The 16348-nt window shown below is 54.1% G+C and overlaps 7 protein-coding genes across 7 annotated transcripts; 6 read left to right on the top strand and 1 right to left on the bottom strand.

Moving 5' to 3' along the window:
- Positions 1-530: 530 nt before the first annotated feature.
- CLAFUR5_08239 (uncharacterized protein) lies at positions 531-1303 on the bottom strand (the record flags this gene model as incomplete). The annotated part of the gene is made up of 2 exons (XM_047907387.1): positions 531-1087; positions 1141-1303. The coding sequence occupies 2 exons, from the start codon at positions 1301-1303 to the stop codon at positions 531-533; spliced, it is 720 nt and encodes a 239-aa protein (XP_047759436.1).
- Positions 1304-1390: 87 nt separating this feature from the next.
- CLAFUR5_08238 (Alanine--tRNA ligase) lies at positions 1391-4568 on the top strand (the record flags this gene model as incomplete). Its single annotated transcript, XM_047907386.1, has 2 exons — positions 1391-1560; positions 1751-4568. The coding sequence occupies 2 exons, from the start codon at positions 1391-1393 to the stop codon at positions 4566-4568; spliced, it is 2988 nt and encodes a 995-aa protein (XP_047759437.1).
- A 366-nt stretch (positions 4569-4934) lies between these two features.
- On the top strand, positions 4935-5790 carry CLAFUR5_08237 (4-hydroxy-4-methyl-2-oxoglutarate aldolase; the record flags this gene model as incomplete). Its single annotated transcript, XM_047907385.1, has 4 exons — positions 4935-4978; positions 5030-5207; positions 5264-5491; positions 5545-5790. The coding sequence occupies 4 exons, from the start codon at positions 4935-4937 to the stop codon at positions 5788-5790; spliced, it is 696 nt and encodes a 231-aa protein (XP_047759497.1).
- A 272-nt stretch (positions 5791-6062) lies between these two features.
- CLAFUR5_08236 (putative proline-specific permease put4) lies at positions 6063-6858 on the top strand (the record flags this gene model as incomplete). Its single annotated transcript, XM_047907384.1, has 2 exons — positions 6063-6611; positions 6664-6858. 2 exons carry the CDS (start codon positions 6063-6065, stop codon positions 6856-6858), a joined length of 744 nt encoding a protein of 247 aa, XP_047759498.1.
- Positions 6859-6900: 42 nt separating this feature from the next.
- Positions 6901-7791, top strand: CLAFUR5_08235 (Proline-specific permease; the record flags this gene model as incomplete). Its single annotated transcript, XM_047907383.1, has 1 exon — positions 6901-7791. One exon carries the CDS (start codon positions 6901-6903, stop codon positions 7789-7791), a length of 891 nt encoding a protein of 296 aa, XP_047759252.1.
- A 2164-nt stretch (positions 7792-9955) lies between these two features.
- On the top strand, positions 9956-11255 carry CLAFUR5_08234 (uncharacterized protein; the record flags this gene model as incomplete). The annotated part of the gene is made up of 2 exons (XM_047907382.1): positions 9956-10867; positions 10908-11255. The coding sequence occupies 2 exons, from the start codon at positions 9956-9958 to the stop codon at positions 11253-11255; spliced, it is 1260 nt and encodes a 419-aa protein (XP_047759253.1).
- Positions 11256-12662: 1407 nt separating this feature from the next.
- On the top strand, positions 12663-14242 carry CLAFUR5_08233 (uncharacterized protein; the record flags this gene model as incomplete). Its single annotated transcript, XM_047907381.1, has 3 exons — positions 12663-12854; positions 12909-13971; positions 14058-14242. The coding sequence occupies 3 exons, from the start codon at positions 12663-12665 to the stop codon at positions 14240-14242; spliced, it is 1440 nt and encodes a 479-aa protein (XP_047759493.1).
- Positions 14243-16348: the final 2106 nt, after the last annotated feature.

Here is a 16348-nt window from a genome sequence, read left to right as displayed (position 1 = left end):
GAGCTCGTATTTAATTAAGCATAGATCCCTCGGCAGAGCTTGTGGTCGTGTGATGCTTGAGGCGGAGAAAATGTCGACTGTGGCTCTTCAATCTCGCGGACCGTTCATGTGCAATCCCACCGGCCCGCTTGTGGGCTTTCCAGCTGCTTGCGAACGTACCTGCTTGACCCGAGTTCACCCCCCGGACCGCCGCCATAGAAGTGGTGCCCGGTATGCACTCGGTACAAGGACAGATGCGGCTCGGAGCAGGTCTATGCGATGATCTGCCACGTGCGAATCTGTCAAGGTCCGTCGTACGGTCGAATCCCACACGCGAGGGCGAATGGAACACCTGCAGGTCTCGACATCGAGGCCGGACGTAGGATGATTTCGGTAGGTGAGCGGACGACCTGGCAATCCTGCTCTCCACGAGCATCACCACGTGCAAGTGCCCTGACTTGTTACCTTGGCTCGGCGGATGAAACATGGCTGAACAGGTCGCTGCGGGACTCGCGAGCGATTGCTGTACGCACGACTCTCTGCCGCGTCGCTCAGTCCATGTCCATTGCATCCGGATCGTCGTCCACGGTATGCTCGTCCACGACATAGCCACCACTATAGCCATGTGCCGTCTCTGCAGGGGCAGTCAGAGCGCTCTGGTCGTACTGTCGTTTCATGTCTTCCAGTCGAGCTTCCTCTATCGCCTTGTCGCGAGCTCTTTGCCTACTCTCGATGATTGCCTTCCTCACGGTGTCCTGCCCTTCCTGCACAGTCAGTGACTTCGGCACGCCATACAGCACCAGCTCTTGCCCTTCCTGATCCTCGGCACGGCCTGTCAGTAGGTATCTTGGCAGCTTGCTGAGACGTTTCTCGATGTCTGGCAGGAAGATGAGCTTCTCTTCGTCCGACTCGATGTCTGCGAGCTCTTCGTCGAGATCGCGAATGTAGACGCGATCACGTGTGTCTTCTACGTCCATGTACTCATCGTTGCTCATCACGGTGCGTGCGGCTCCATTGTTTGGAGATGTAGAACTAGTCGACGCGTCGGTTGGCGACGGCTGGTTCGCGACGGGGATGTAGTAGTTGCTACTGGCATTGGGGCCTGCATCTTACACTCAGTCAACACTGCAGTCTCGTGATGGGTGGGCTGATTCTGCATACCGAGATTCAGGAGGTTGAATCTCTTCGCAAAGCGCTCAGAGTCGGAGAGGTTTGAGTGATCCGCGCGACGCTTGGTGCCAGCAGCTCCACCATTGGCCACCTGCACCTGCACCTGCACCGGCACCTGTCCTTTTCCTGGTCGATTCCACATCATCGTTGCCATCTCCCATCACTTGCAATCACGGCGCGCATACACGCGGAGCCTCCAGTTGGTTGCGCGAGCTCGATATCTTAGTGCATAAGGTAGTGCATGCGACGCAGCTGCTTCCTCCACCTTGGCCCTCGCTGGAATTCTAGAAGCCCACTGAAAGGTCTGCAACACCGCTTCCCATTGTCACGCAACTACATCCGCACCATGGCCTCCACAGCAGGCCAGCAGCCTGAGTGGACGGCGCAGAAGGTCCGGTCGACGTTCATCGAGTAAGTCTGCCCATCAACACTGCTCGGAGGCGATATGCACCACCTATCATCAATAGCCAATGCATGCACGTGAACAAAGAATTGGCTATACTGCAGCTCAGACGTGCCTATAACATCGAGTAGCATGAGCGAGCGCATCACCACCTGCTAGTCCAGTCCATACCGAGTCGTTGCACTAACACCACCACAGCTACTTCAAGCAAAATGGCCACACTTTCGTCCCTAGTGGCAGTGTTGTCCCATTGTCGGATCCCACGCTACTCTTCACAAACGCTGGCATGAACCAGTACAAGTCCATCTTCCTCGGAACAGTGGATCCCAACTCGGACTTCGCAAAGCTCAAGCGTGCTACGAACACACAGAAATGTATTCGTGCAGGTGGCAAGCACAACGATTTGGACGATGTCGGCAAGGACTCTTACCACCACACATTCTTCGAGATGATGGGCAACTGGTCCTTCGGAGACTACTTCAAGAAGGAGGCCATCGGCTTTTCGTGGGAACTACTAACCAAAGTCTATGGCCTCGACCCGGACCGTCTGTATGTCACCTACTTCGAAGGCAAGGCGGATGTCGGACTCGAGCCTGACAACGAGGCCCGAGACTTCTGGAAGTCGGTCGGTGTTGCCGATGACCACATACTCACTGGCGACATGAAAGACAACTTCTGGGAGATGGGCGACCAGGGGCCATGTGGTCCGTGCTCCGAGATCCACTACGATCGCATTGGAGGTAGGAACGCTGCGCATCTGGTCAATCAGGACGATCCGAATGTACTCGAGATCTGGAACAACGTCTTCATTCAGTACAACCGCGAGCCAGATCGGTCACTCAAGTCACTGCCTGCCAAGCATGTTGACACCGGTATGGGATACGAGCGTCTGGTGTCTGTTCTGCAGAACAAGATGTCCAACTACGACACCGATGTCTTCACTCCGCTGTTTGCACGCATCCAGGAAGTTACCGGTGCGAGGGAGTACCAAGGAAAGTTCGGTGAAGAGGATGCAGATGGCGTTGACACCGCATATCGTGTTGTCGCAGACCATGTGCGATTGCTCACATTCGCCATTTCGGATGGCGCTCCTCCAAGCAATGTTGGCAGAGGATATGTCGTGCGTCGCGTTCTTCGCCGAGGTGCACGATATGCTCGAAAATACTTCAACGTCGAAATCGGCAGCTTCTTCTCAAAGATTGTGCCCACTCTTGTTGAACAGGTCGGCGACATGTTTCCAGAGATCAACAAGAAGCAGGCTGAAGTTCAGGAAACTCTGGATGAGGAAGAGGTCAGCTTTGCCAAGACGCTGGATCGTGGAGAGGCAATGTTCGAGAAGTATGCCCAGGCATCGAAGACCAAGGGCGCCAAGGATATTGCTGGAGCCGATGTATTCAGACTATATGACACTTATGGCTTCCCTGTCGATCTCACCAAGCTTATGGCAGAAGAGCGTGGTCTGGACATTGACGAGGATGCCGTTGCTGAAGCAGAGAAGAAACACCAAGAGGCATCGAAGGGTGCCAAGAAGGCAGGCGCTGACTATCCTAAGCTGACTGTACACGACATCAACACACTCGAGAAGATGCCAGATGTACCAAAGACCAATGACGATGCAAAGTTCGAGAAGGGCAACATCAAGGCCACCATCAAGGCCATTTATCACAAAGGCAACTTTCTCCAATCAACGAAAGAGGTTCCTGAGGGCGAGCAGTTCGGCGTGGTGCTCGACAAGACCAACTTTTATGCCGAGCAGGGTGGTCAAGAGAATGACACTGGTAGTCTCCTCATTGATGGCGAGGCAGAGATTGATGTCCAGAACGTGCAGTCCTATGCAGGCTTTATCCTGCATACCGGCTACATGAAGGAGGGTGTGCTCAACGTCGGCTCTGAGATCCTTTGCCAGTACAGTGAAGAGCGAAGGCAGCCGATACGCAACAATCACACCGGCACACATATTCTCAACTTCGCACTGCGAGAAGTGCTTGGCGAGGATATCAACCAGAAGGGTTCTCTGGTCGCGCCCGAGAAGCTGCGTTTCGACTTCAGCCACAAGTCTGGCTGCTCAGACGCCGAGATCTCGCAGATTGAGGAGAAGAGCACCAGCTACATCCGCCAGAACAGTGAAGTCTACAGCAAAGAAGTATCGTTGGCTACTGCTCGGCAGATCGAAGGTGTGCGTGCTGTGTTTGGTGAAACTTACCCAGATCCAGTGCGAGTCGTGTCGATTGGCGTGCCTGTGGAGGACTTGTTGGAAGACCCGCCCCGACAAGACTGGCGCCATGTCTCAGTTGAGTTCTGCGGCGGTACCCACGTCAAGAATACAAGTGAAATCAAGGACTTGATTGTCGTTGAGGAGAGTGGCATTGCAAAGGGCATTCGACGTATCATTGCCGTCACAGGAAGAACTGCGCACAAGCTCCAGCGAGACACAGAGGAGTGGGAAAAGAGTATCTCCGAGCTCGAGAAGATGACATTCGGACCAGAGAAGGAGCAACAAACCAAGGTCGACCAACAGCGACTGAACGCCGATGAGCTTCCAGCTGTCGCCAAGAACCAGTTCCGCGAGCGTTTGAGCAAGGTCGTGAAAGACAATCTTGATCACCAGAAGACTGCCCAAAAGGCGGAGAACAAGCGTGTTCTCGATGCTGTCAACGAGCACTTTGAGAAGAACAAGGAGGACAAGACGCTGGTGTTATCGGTGCCAGGTCTATCGTCAGGCACCAAGGCTGTCCAGGAGACTATCAAGGTTATTGGCTCGAAGCAGAAGGACAAGACCGTCTATATTTTGGGCGCAGTTGATGCTGATGGCAAGGTCGTTCATGGTTGCCACGTCTCGAGTGAGGCACAAGGCAAGGGCGCAGACGCTGCGAAGTGGTGTGGCGAAGTTGCTACCGTGGTTGGTGGCAAGGCTGGTGGCAAGGGCGCTACATCTCTTGGACAGGGAATGAATCTTGACAAGGTCGATGATGCTGTTGAGGCTGCTCGCAAGTACCTTGAGGGTCTGAGCTTGTAGGAGCGATATTGCCGTTGTGTACTAGTACTGTGGCAACGCCGCTGATTGCAGAATGAGCATACCTTCATTGTAGCCACTCGCTGGTGATAATGAGTCTGCTATGTTCCATGGCACTTTCCCGTGGCTTTTCCCCGTGGCTCGAGAAGCAAAGTTTGGGCTCACTCGAAACAGCCCCACCGATGTCGGCTTGTCGTCTTCCAACATAAACATGCATCAAGTATTATCTACATCCGCAACATCGCGGATACACAGTTCTTCTGAATAGCAGATTGATGAACCATTCGTAACAAACCAAGTTCCAGCGATCGGTTGCAAGTACTTGCCTGAAACAGATTCCTGGCGTATCCAGTATTATCCACGATCACAATGGCCACAAAGAGCATAGTCAAAGCATTGGAGAGCTTCACAAGGTAGCCACCTCCCTTATCAACCCAGGCTCACGATCCTAACGATGAGAAAAGCTGTGATGTGGCCGATGCCTTGACGAAGCTCAAAGTGCCTCATGGCGGTTTCCTCCCAGGCCTCACAATGTGGTCGCCCAAACGGCAAGAAGGTGCTACGAAAATCATAGGTCCAGCATATACCGTCAAATACGTGAAGAAGAACTACGAGAATGAGCCGAAGCCGCAAGGGCATTATGTATGTGTGGCCTGAAAGATCAGGCGAAACCATTTGTTGACGCGAAGTTGCTACAGATAGACTCTGTTCCGCAGGGAGCAGTAGTCTTCATCTCAGCTCCTCCTCGAATGATCAATGCCTGCTACGGTGGTCTTATGAGTACAAGAGCCAAGCATTTAGGAGCCGTTGGAACTATTATCGATGGACGACTACGAGACTTGCAAGAACATCGTGACCTTGATTACCCGGTCTTCGCAAAAGACGTAGGCACGACAGCGCCGCAGGAAGTCGCTCGCGTTAGTGAGGTAGGTCGAGCTTCAAATATCTCTCCAACACGTAAGACTTATACAGCGACCAGATCAACGCACCCGTGAGATTCAACAGCGAGGATCAAGACTCTATCATAAACCCCGGCGACATCTTAATCGCAGACCTCAACGGCGTCGTATGCCTACCACAAGCACTCGCGGAACAAGCCATCGATCTGATAGCGTCGCAAGTCGAGGCCGATGAGAATGTGGCTGCTGATATCCGAAATGGCATTACTGTTGCCGAGTCGATGAAGAAGCACAGAGCCAATGTCAAGCAGCCGAAGCTTGCGTGATGTAGCACGTTCTATTGAACATATTCAGCTCGCCTAGCCACCAAGAGATAGATAGGGCAAAGAGGTACGATGTGTGTTCTCGACCCCGGCTAAACTCAGTACCGACAAGCAGGAGTACAGCAGCCAGGCTTGTAGATAAGAAAGGCTTGGCCATGATTAGGGCGATGCTCCTACACTCAGACAGGAAGTGGTAGGCGTCTGTGAGGCTTGTACATCATGTCCACGATTCCGACAGGTCTCTACGTTACAGACCGACTCTCCCTCCATCAACCATGGACGTCCCAGACATCGACACAGAGATTGCCAAAGTGCCAATCACTTCCATACACCCAGACTCACCCTCCCAGCTCGACAGGACCACCAGGCTCTCTTCCCCCGATGACCTCACAGCCAAATATGGCCGTACCCATCGCGGCCTCGCAAACCGCCACGTCCAACTCATGGCCATCGCCGGCAGCATAGGAACCGGCCTCTTCGTCGGGATCGGCGCCTCTCTCTCCACCGCGGGTTCGCTCTCCTGCCTATTGGCTTACATCATCTACCCGACGCTCTTCATGTGGCCCTGCAACATGCGTGTAGCAGAGATGGCGACGCATCTACCAATACGGGGCAGTATCTATGAATTCGCGAGTAGGTTTGTTGATCCAGCTTTCGGGTTTGCGTTGGGGTGGACGTATTTCTATGCTAGTAGTATGCTTTGGTGTGCGGAGATTTGTGCGGTGGCGACGGTCATGGAGTATTGGGATTTGGGGGTGAATAGTGCCGTGTGGGTGGCGGTTGTGATTGTGGTGTGTTTGGGGCTGAATGTGTTTGCGGTCAAGGTGAGTGAAGTCTCCCCCTGGCAAGTATCCTCGGTGTGCTAATTTGTCAAAGTGGTATGGCGAGAGCGAGTTCATCTTTGGGTGTACCAAACTCCTGCTCATCATTGGGCTTTGTCTCCTCACCTTCGTCACGATGGTCGGTGGTAATCCGAAGCACGATGCGTATGGCTTTCGAAATTGGACGGATGGTAATGCTATGCATGGATACTACACCGATGGAGTGACTGGCAGGTTCCTGGGCTTCTGAAGTGTCATGCTCTATGCAGCATTCTCTGTCTCAGGCGCTGACATGATCGCTTTAGCTGCCGGCGAGATCAAAGATCCTCGTCGGAACATCCCTCGAGTGGCGCGAATGGTGTTCTACCGTATTGTGGGCTTCTATGGCTTTGGCGTTCTTGGTGTCGGGATCATTTGTTCCAGCAAAGACTCGCGTCTTCTCGGTGCCATCGACAATGGCTCAAGTGGCTTTGCTGCATCGCCTTGGGTCATCGGTATCACAAATCTGGGCATCAGTGGTCTGGCTGGCTTGGTCAACGTTCTGATCCTGATTAGTGGCTGGTCCTGCGGCAATGCATACCTATACAGCGCATCGCGAACGCTATACTCTCTGGCACTAGACGGACAAGCGCCTCGATTCTTCTTGAAGTGCACCAAGGCTGGAACGCCAATATATGCCGTGCTTACCGTGGCATTGATTGGATGCATCACATTCCTGACCTCGTCCAATTCTGCTGCCACAGTCTTCGGCTGGTTCGTGGACCTCGCTACCTGCGGCTTCGTTCTCTCATACACGGCTTTCCAGGTGACATGGATTGGCTGGGATAGGGCCTTGAAGGCACAGGGAGTCTCTCGAGATCGACTGCACTGGAACGGCCCGTTGATGCCCCATGCTGCATATGTCGGTGTTGTTACTGGCCTGGTGGTGCTCTTCTTCATCGGCTTCGACGTTTTCGTACCATTCAATATTCAAGGCTTCATCACATCGTACTTCGGAATTGCATTCGCAGGAGCTGTCTTCCTGCTGTGGAAGATTCTGAAGCGATCGAAGTTCGTGAAGCCGTCAGAAGCAGACCTCTGGAGTGGGAAGGCCGAGGTTGACGCAGAATGCTCCATCTGGAAAGTCGAAGGCGAAGAGAGGGCTGCCACAGCTTTGGGTCGGTTCTGGGATAAGATATGGTAGGCGTATCAGCCTTGGCAAGGCGATTGTTGGTCGCACAGCTTGAAACTGGTCATGGAGAAACATATCTTTACCCAACTTGTCATCCCCAACATGCTTTCCTGAACATGGTATGCTTTTCACTATGCCGGGGCCCGGGGGCCGTTGTCATCCCTACCGCCGGGTAAGTGCCGCCGCTATGGCCTGTGTCACCGCACTTTCTTTCTCACACTTCACTCGTTCGACCCGACCAGACATCGCATACCTCAATCAACATGCCAAAACACCTAACCTTCTCGCGTTCCGGTGATGACTGGTTGATTGTGCTACGCTAGATGCCGTGTAGCTTGCAGCTTCGGGTACTTCACATTGGTTCGCGGCACGAAGGGGGCTGTGCAATAGACGGCGGCCACGTATGTCGACGCATCCCTTCGCAGACTCACCTTCATGTGACGACGTCTACGATCAATCGAAAGCCTCTCCTTATCATACTACAAGGCCGGTATCGAACATCTGATTCCGGAACGGCTCTACAGGCAGATCAATCAGCACAGATGACGAACAAAGACCGTCACGAGTACTTCCCGCTGCGAGACTGGACCCCATATACGCCTCGCCCTAGGGACCCTCGAACATTAACGACCTCGCTGAGATGACGGACACTTGACTCGGTTCCATCGGAGTTCTAGCACAAGTCAACACAAGCAGTCCAGCGAGTCTGTCGAGTCCGCACGCGGCCGCAAAAGTGTCGCAGTCATCTTGGCTCTGGTTGGGCGTCATTCAAGACTGGCCCTAATCAGACTCAGCGAACGCAGACTTTGGAGTGATTCCGTCTCCCATGTCTGTCCTTGGGACCGGGACCAAACATATCCGAAAGCTACTGGACGTTTCGACGAGATCCAGACCAGGCAATAATCCTGTCGGGCTGTGCTGAACATGACCTTGAGAGGCACAGTTGCTGTTGAAGTACCTGATGTCGCGTTATCCAGTCCGTGCGGTCACGGTTAGCCAACATGGATCGTATGGGCCCATGGCCCGCCATCAGGCAGCTCATAGACGTATTGGATTCGCGAAACATGGTAAAGTCGAGGTCCTACTTAAGAGGAACAGCGACTAGGATGAAGAAGCCGGGACATTGACACTTGGAGGACCAGCATTGCAATCGCATTCAAGACACGATACCTGCCTGGGCTAGCCGGCGCGCGGTGACTGATGTCGGCCCCAGTCCTCCTGCTAAGCGAAGACGACATCCCACGAACTTCTGCCAAGACCAAAAGCCCTGGTCATCTCTTGCGGATTTGTGCTGGCATTCTGTTTGCACAACCATGCCGCGCTATCGGGCTGACGGGCTTGTCTGAGCGATCGTGCATCCTGGTGTCCCATTTCGAGCTTTGCATCGCGGCGGAGCCAGCTGTATGCTGCGGTTGTGTTTCGACTTTGTGGCCCGAAGCTGGCACGGGCTACGTGCGTCAGCAAGCGCATGGCAGAGCTCAAGATCAGCCTCCACCGCGCATGCAGCAAAGGCTGGGATGCCAGACAGAAGTACCTTCGTTAGCGGAGTGCGGTCGCTACCGAAGACGATAGGCAAGTCGAGCATCATGCGGTGAAGCAGCACCGCTCACTGTTCCTGTCGCTCGTCAAGAGCTGTCTGCCCCGCGTGGCGGTCGACAAACAACCCGAAGAGTGACATCGGAACATCACGGCAGGGTGATCGGCAGGGCAGGACAGCAGGTATGTGCACGTTCACCTCATTGTTGTTTCATCTTGCTACACTCCATCTTTTACCGCTGCCATCTTCACCGGTGGAGGTGTTGCATGGGGTACTCGTTTGTGATGTTTCTATTTCTCGGGGATGTATTTCTGTTGCTGCTGCAATGCACAGCCCGGCTGCATTGGGACAACCTTGGAGCAGCTCCATCATCGTCATGTTATGGCATTTTGGCGTCGCGAGGCCGCCTTGTTAACTAAAAGCACTCGAATCCCAACACGAAACAACGCCCGCCTTCTGCCTTCTCATACTATTCATCGAGCTGTTTGCGAACTGCTGACTGCCGACAATTTCTCCATGTCCAAGACCTTCTAAACGCTATCTGCGTTGCTTCAAAGATACACTTCGTAACATCGACGACCTCGACCTCACCACACGACTTGACCGACTCCTATCACAACCGCCAGCGGTTGCTCCATTATGGATGCGATGAACTTCCAGCAGAGGAAGGACGAAAAGTACCAATATCTCGATCCAAGACTACGCAACACAGAAGGAGTCCTATTGCCGGAGACAGGAGCTCAATTCGAGGGTGAATCGCAATTCGATGCCTCGTACCAGTCCCAAGATGACTTCGCGGGCGAGTTATCTATCGATCTGGAAGCTGGCATCCCCTGGATATCCGAGCTTGAGCTTGGACCCGGGGACGGTCGCATGGTTCTGCAAAACCATATGCCGAGTGCAACTCTCGGTGGTCAACAACGCATGACTTCGGACAACCTATCTCGGGACATGGAGGAACACATGGATGTGCAAGGCCACACGCATAGTCCAAACCTCGCTGATCAAAGTGTCATGGCGCCGGATCATTCATACCGTGACCTGGAGCCTCAGCTGCATTATCAGGATGGGGTGGACTGGCTGCCAACGACCCCACTGCCTTCTCATCTACAGCAGCAAATGTTGGCAACTCCGCCAGCCTCATGCTCACCTCGCTCAATACCGCAAGGCGATAATGCGTTGCCACAGATCGCATTACCGCAGTCAAGACTGCAGCATTCACCGCATCTTAATCTCAATACCAGCCAGCCTCCCTTGATGGTGTATCGCGATACCCTGAGCCCATACGATGCCTATAGAACGCCGATATCTTGTACATCCACGCAGCAAGATTACTTCGATGCCCCGAGCACACCTACAAGACAGCCACCAATGCGGCGAGGGAGAGCGAACAGCGCCGTAGGATATGGCATGGCACATCTCATGACCGAGCAATTCCTTGAGCAGTCTGATCAGCGCTTTGATATCCAACGATGGGCTTTTCAGAACACGAACGTTACGAATCAGATGAGGGAGGTGCAATCAGCACCACAGGCACAGCCAAGGCAGACGGTACAGACATACCCCAGAAGTGCACCTCCCTCGGTGGCAGTCTACAGGTGTCAATATGAAGGCTGTGAGAAGGAGTGCACGACCAAACAAGACCTACAACATCACGAAAGATACCACAAAGAAGGAGCGCACATCTGCGACCAATGCCAGAAAAGCTTTCAATTCCCAAAGGACTTATCTCGTCATCTCGCGAGTCAGATCCATAACTCGCGAGGGGGAGGCCAGCACAAATGTGATGTTCGCGGTTGCAGATTCTTCGACAAAGGCTGGGCACGGCGAGACCACTGGAAACGACACATGGAGAAGATCCATGGATATGTATTTCCAGCAAGATCGCGGCATGGTTCAGAAGCTGGACGATGATTCCGAGGGGATGATCCGTATATGACGATATGTTTGAGCATCTTCTGGCATGGGCTTAGCGGGCGAGTACTGTTCCCCATGACTCGGGTGTGCATTGCAGGATGAGGAAGTTACTGCTTCGCGAGGAACTATGGGCCAGCAGGGATACAGGATTGGCGTTTGTTGACTTGAACGATACCCAATGTGCAAATAGATGCGATAATGTCAGGCATAGACCGAAAGCTTACCGTCCCGTCTCGTTGAGCCTCTTCTGCAGTGACAACTGCTTCTATCTGCCAAGGTATCTTGCAGCGCGATGATGGCTGGTCTCTCAGGAGAAGACGTGCCTTGCCACCCGCGCACGCTCTCCACGGACACATTGTCGGCATTCTGATCCGCATGCAAGCGTATCTGCCACATTCCACGCCATCGACTTTGCCAGATGTCTGTATAGACGCTGTGCAGACCTTCTATGTCGATTCTAGCGCTGGAAGCCTGACATGAAGGTTGGGGCGTACATGACCCAATGCATGGGCCGGGCAATCGTGACCCGTCCACCCGGGCGTTTGCAAAGACGGTCATTCTCTGCGCTAACGCTGCACGAAGCTCTCGTGAGCTTGCTGATGTGAGCGGTTTGGACCCCACTTGCACAGCCTCCGATGCTGCACGAAGGAGCACTATCGACTGCAAGCCATACCAGACCGTGTCTACTGCTCGTGAACGTGCCTTTCTAGCATTCGGGGAATTGATCCTAGTATGGTCGCCTTATGCAGACCCAAAGCAATATTCCAGATCGCGGGAGCTGCCAGGGTCGTGCTTCCGGGTCAGAGTCAATCTTATCGGAGGCGGCCGCCATATTGTATGTTATGATTGTAAATGCGAGATGTGTTGGTGACCGGTATAGCATGTAAGACTACAGCCACGGTGTTGGTGCAACAGCAAACGTGAAATCGGGGGTGAAGTAGGCGTGGCAGACACAAGATCCCCGCACCAAGACCAAGCCTCGATGTGATTCGTCAGGAGCTTGACCTCCTCGACCGCCTGTCTCAAGAGCAACTTCAACAAGAACACCACACTTCTCTTTGCACAATCCCATCCACTTCGACGGTCAACGGTATGGCGTCAACAATGCATGCTAGCGGTATGGTGAAGCCTACAAATGCCCTACTTGGCGATACGCTAGCGTTTGCAGACCTTTCACCCTGGTCGCGCACCGTGAACTCTGCTGCGGCTGGTGGGCTAGCGAGGCGCAGTCCCGACTTCGTGAGAGCACAACACTGACGTCTAAGGGCGGCTTCACTCCATCGACATGCGAACGCCCTGGACTACATATACGGAAGGGCGGACGTAAGTATGGTTTCCCTATACCATCTGCTCTTCTCTGTGGATACAGGACAAGGAACATTACCATCTACTCACAACAGATACCACGGTCGCTTAGCAAAGCTCGCCGATGATTTCGTACAATACCAGATCAGCAGCAATTCTTCTACTAGTCGTCGCACTGGCGACCTGCGCGAGAGCCAATCCCGATGGCGGCGCCTTCGACAGTATGGACTGGAGTTGGGATCTCTTTGACAGCGTCGGCGGCCAATTCGCGGCAGGCCTAGTCGCGGGCAGCAGCCACATCAACATCAACCCAATGGTTAGACAGCACGCTGGTGGGGAATGTTTGATGCATGCTGACCGAGCAGCAAAGATCTCATCGCCAAGAGACGGAAGCAGTACCCTAGCAGCATCACCCAGAAGACGGTCGCCACCACGATCTCAACCTCATTCGAACATCGTTCAAGCGCCAGCCGTGGCCCCGCAGACAGACTACTTCCCCTTCACAAACCTGGAGCTTTCTGATGCCTGGGAAGCGCAGACCCAGTCCCGGGATGTTGCGACCCATCCTGAATGGTCTTCGTACTCACAAAGTGCGCCAAATGATCAAAGACATCACCGCATCTCAGCGGCATCGAACCGACTTTTTCGACCTCAATACCAGCAGTCAATCACTCGCGAACTTGATCAAGCCGCCGGCATAGCAGCACAACCTCCTTCGCAGCCCAGTCGCGATCAGCGCCCGTCTCTAGACTCTTCGAATATATATGGGTACCCAGGCGCACCCCAAGTGCCGGTGCCAGCAGAGCAATGGACCGTGCAGGAGTCGCACAACGTCGATGATCGGCAACAAGCGAGGGCATTCGTCAATCATGAATTTCAGTCGTACCCCAGGACCTCATCCGAAGCTGGAATGATGACGCCAACGCCATTGCTGGAAACACCTTTCTGCCCCGAAGCGCCCTACCTCTCTCCCCAGATACCTCAGATACTACCTTTTGATGTTACGAGTAGTCCAAACTATCATCCAGGTATGGTCAATGGTGCGGTTGGTTACATGCAAGGGTGGGCGAGACGCGCTCCTGCCATTGGGTGCCACGCCAGACTCAGCATTAACACGGCCCATCTGGCTCCACCCGAGGACATGGCCGCAAATCGCTCGCCGACCTCTGCCTCGACTACAGGGTCATCGACTCGTCCTGGTTCGAGGCGAAGTCGCGAGGAGATGATGGGTAACTTTGTCTGCGGCTATTGCAAAGCTGGCTTTCCAACGCAAGGAGAACTCACCCACCACCTGCGTTCCCATGCGCCCTACATGAGTCGTCTGCATGTCTGTAACATATGTGAGAAGCGCTTCCAGTATAAAAAGGATCTGGGACGACATGCTCCGAAGCATGATCCCAACAGGAAGAAGTACTACTGCACCTTCCAAGGGTGTAAGTATTTCAGCAAGGGATTTGGACGCCAGGACCATCTTGATCGCCATCTCACGACACAACATCGAGTTGATACGCCTCAGCAGGCTTCGCATCCTTCTTTTGCTTTCCCATGACGATGGCACGATTCCACGACCGATACGACAGCATGGCACAGTGGCATGCTTGGAGACAGGACTGGTATGCACATTATTGCATTGTGTTCTTGTCATACAACTTGGTTTGGTTCAGTTCGATACCCAATTTCCGCAAAGGTTGCGCCGGCATTTGAGCGATTTAGAATACGTCCGCATTACACGGCGTTGGCGCAAAGGAGGTTCCCAGGCCCATGCAGTCCACAGAGGCGGCAGCAGTAGCAGCTTACGACTGAATCAATATCCTCCCTTCTTTGGCCTCTCAATCCCAGCAGAGAGCTCCCTCAGGCGCTGCATCCCATTCATTAGCATTGTGACTGACGTGTCCAGCACACCGGCCAGTACGGCAGCCTGGCTAGACCACGAGCTCGCACAGGCACGGATCCGATGGGGAAGCACGAATACAGGTTAGATCGAGTTTCGTTCAGAAGGGCTTCACGGGCCGCGGGTCGCGAAAGGGTATTATAATGGCAATGCCTTGGTGTACGAGGTGTACGATGGGGTTGGGCTCGTGAATTCGTGCGTGGCATCACTTACACAATGCCATTTCTTATCGCGGCTCCTGTCAGCCTTCTGCATTGGACGCTGTGGGCCAGACAAGCTTGGCCAGCGGGAAAAGGTCGCCAGCGCGCTCGTGAGTACTTCGAGGTGAAGCTTACCAAAGCATGCCCAGCTGAACAGTGTACGCAGGACATACAGCTCGAATGTGCGGTTGCGCAAGCAGAAGCTGCATCGACACCAGCGGTACTCGACATGCAGTCACCAGCGGTGTGGTGTGTTGCCCGAGGCGTCTCATCTCTGACAGGTGTGACAACTCCATCTCAGGCGCGCGGAAGCAAACGTGTCAACGTACGCGAGTGCTCAGTACGCATTGCAGAATTACGCCAACCCTTTGAGTCACTTCCTAACGCGCGTGTTGGCAAGTCCCAAAGCAGTCTCTTGCTGCGCCAAGGGTCGCACATAGGTCATCGCACGCCAGCTCGCGAGTAGACCGCGCTGGGAGCTGCCTGGTGCCGACAGCTGTCGAGAGGTACTGTACATCGCGTTTCGCCCGATGAGGCTGGGGTTCGCCCTATGAGGATTATCTCCAAGCAGTGGTTACGCCCTTCGGGCGGGCGGTGGGCAGATCAACTGCGCTCCATGCAAGCATTTCCAAGCTCGTAAGACGAAGCATAGTCGACGTATGCACCGCCAACGCCCAGTCTGCCAATGCGAGTCGGTGGGCATCAGAGTGCTGTGGTGGTGGTGGTGGTGGGTAGCAAACAAAGTGGCTGTGCACCTCCAAAGGTCGTTGTCCCGAGCAAATGGCTCCAGCAGATTGACTTCCGCCGAGCCGAGGCGTACACCCCACTCCATTTTGAACCCACCTGCAGTGGTCATGCTTCCTGCAACCGCACCTCCAGAGCGCCCACCGAATCCGCTGCATACTGCACAGCATAGCAGCACAGTGCATGCGCCGGCCATCCCGGTCGCGGCGATGAACACGTTCGCCAGGCGGAGACTGCATGCCGGCATTGCTTGGCCAACCAGCCCGTGAAAACGATTACCATCCCTCCTACTGGTCTAGAGCTACCCAAGAGCCCTCCGCACTGCAGGTGAATGCAGTCTGACGTCTCGCCGATCACGCTCCACTCTATCTACCGCCTCTCTTTTCATCGTTTGCAAACTTGCTTGCGTTCTTGCTCACCGGCCATGAGCTTAGCACGGCGTTGTGTTCTTTCACGACTCATCTCGCACCTGGCCGGGCTTATCATGAGCACGGCGACTTTCTACCGCCGTGGTATCAATGCCACGGCTAGTAACGGGACCGAGGACATGATGCGGCCTCCCGGCTCTAGCTGCGCAGTGTGCAGTGCGAATGCTCGAGTAGAGTCATCCTACTAGGATATCACTTGTGTTTGGTGGTACACGTAAGAGATCTACGTTTTGTTTCGTTTGCTCCAGGTGTCTATTAACCTCGACTGCCGGCACTACTTCCCCCGGCATTGCTGCCGCGAAGGCACCTCCAGCGCCGCCAGGACGGGCGGCAGGACACTTGCCTTTCTGGGACTGCGATCTGGAGGGCGGCGACGTTCCTGAGACTGTACTTAACTGGCGGAATCCCATCGACATCGGCGAGGCCAAGGTGGCATCTCCACGCTTCCACCATGGACTTTCAGAATGAACTACTCTTTGCCGATAGCATGAACCAAGCCGGTCTTTTCTCTTACATTGGACAAGCTACAGACATCTCACAAGTAGGT

Source organism: Fulvia fulva, chromosome 3 (assembly GCF_020509005.1).
Source record: "Fulvia fulva chromosome 3, complete sequence".
NCBI lineage: Eukaryota > Fungi > Ascomycota > Dothideomycetes > Mycosphaerellales > Mycosphaerellaceae > Fulvia > Fulvia fulva.
This window is presented reverse-complemented; position numbering and strand designations above follow the sequence as displayed.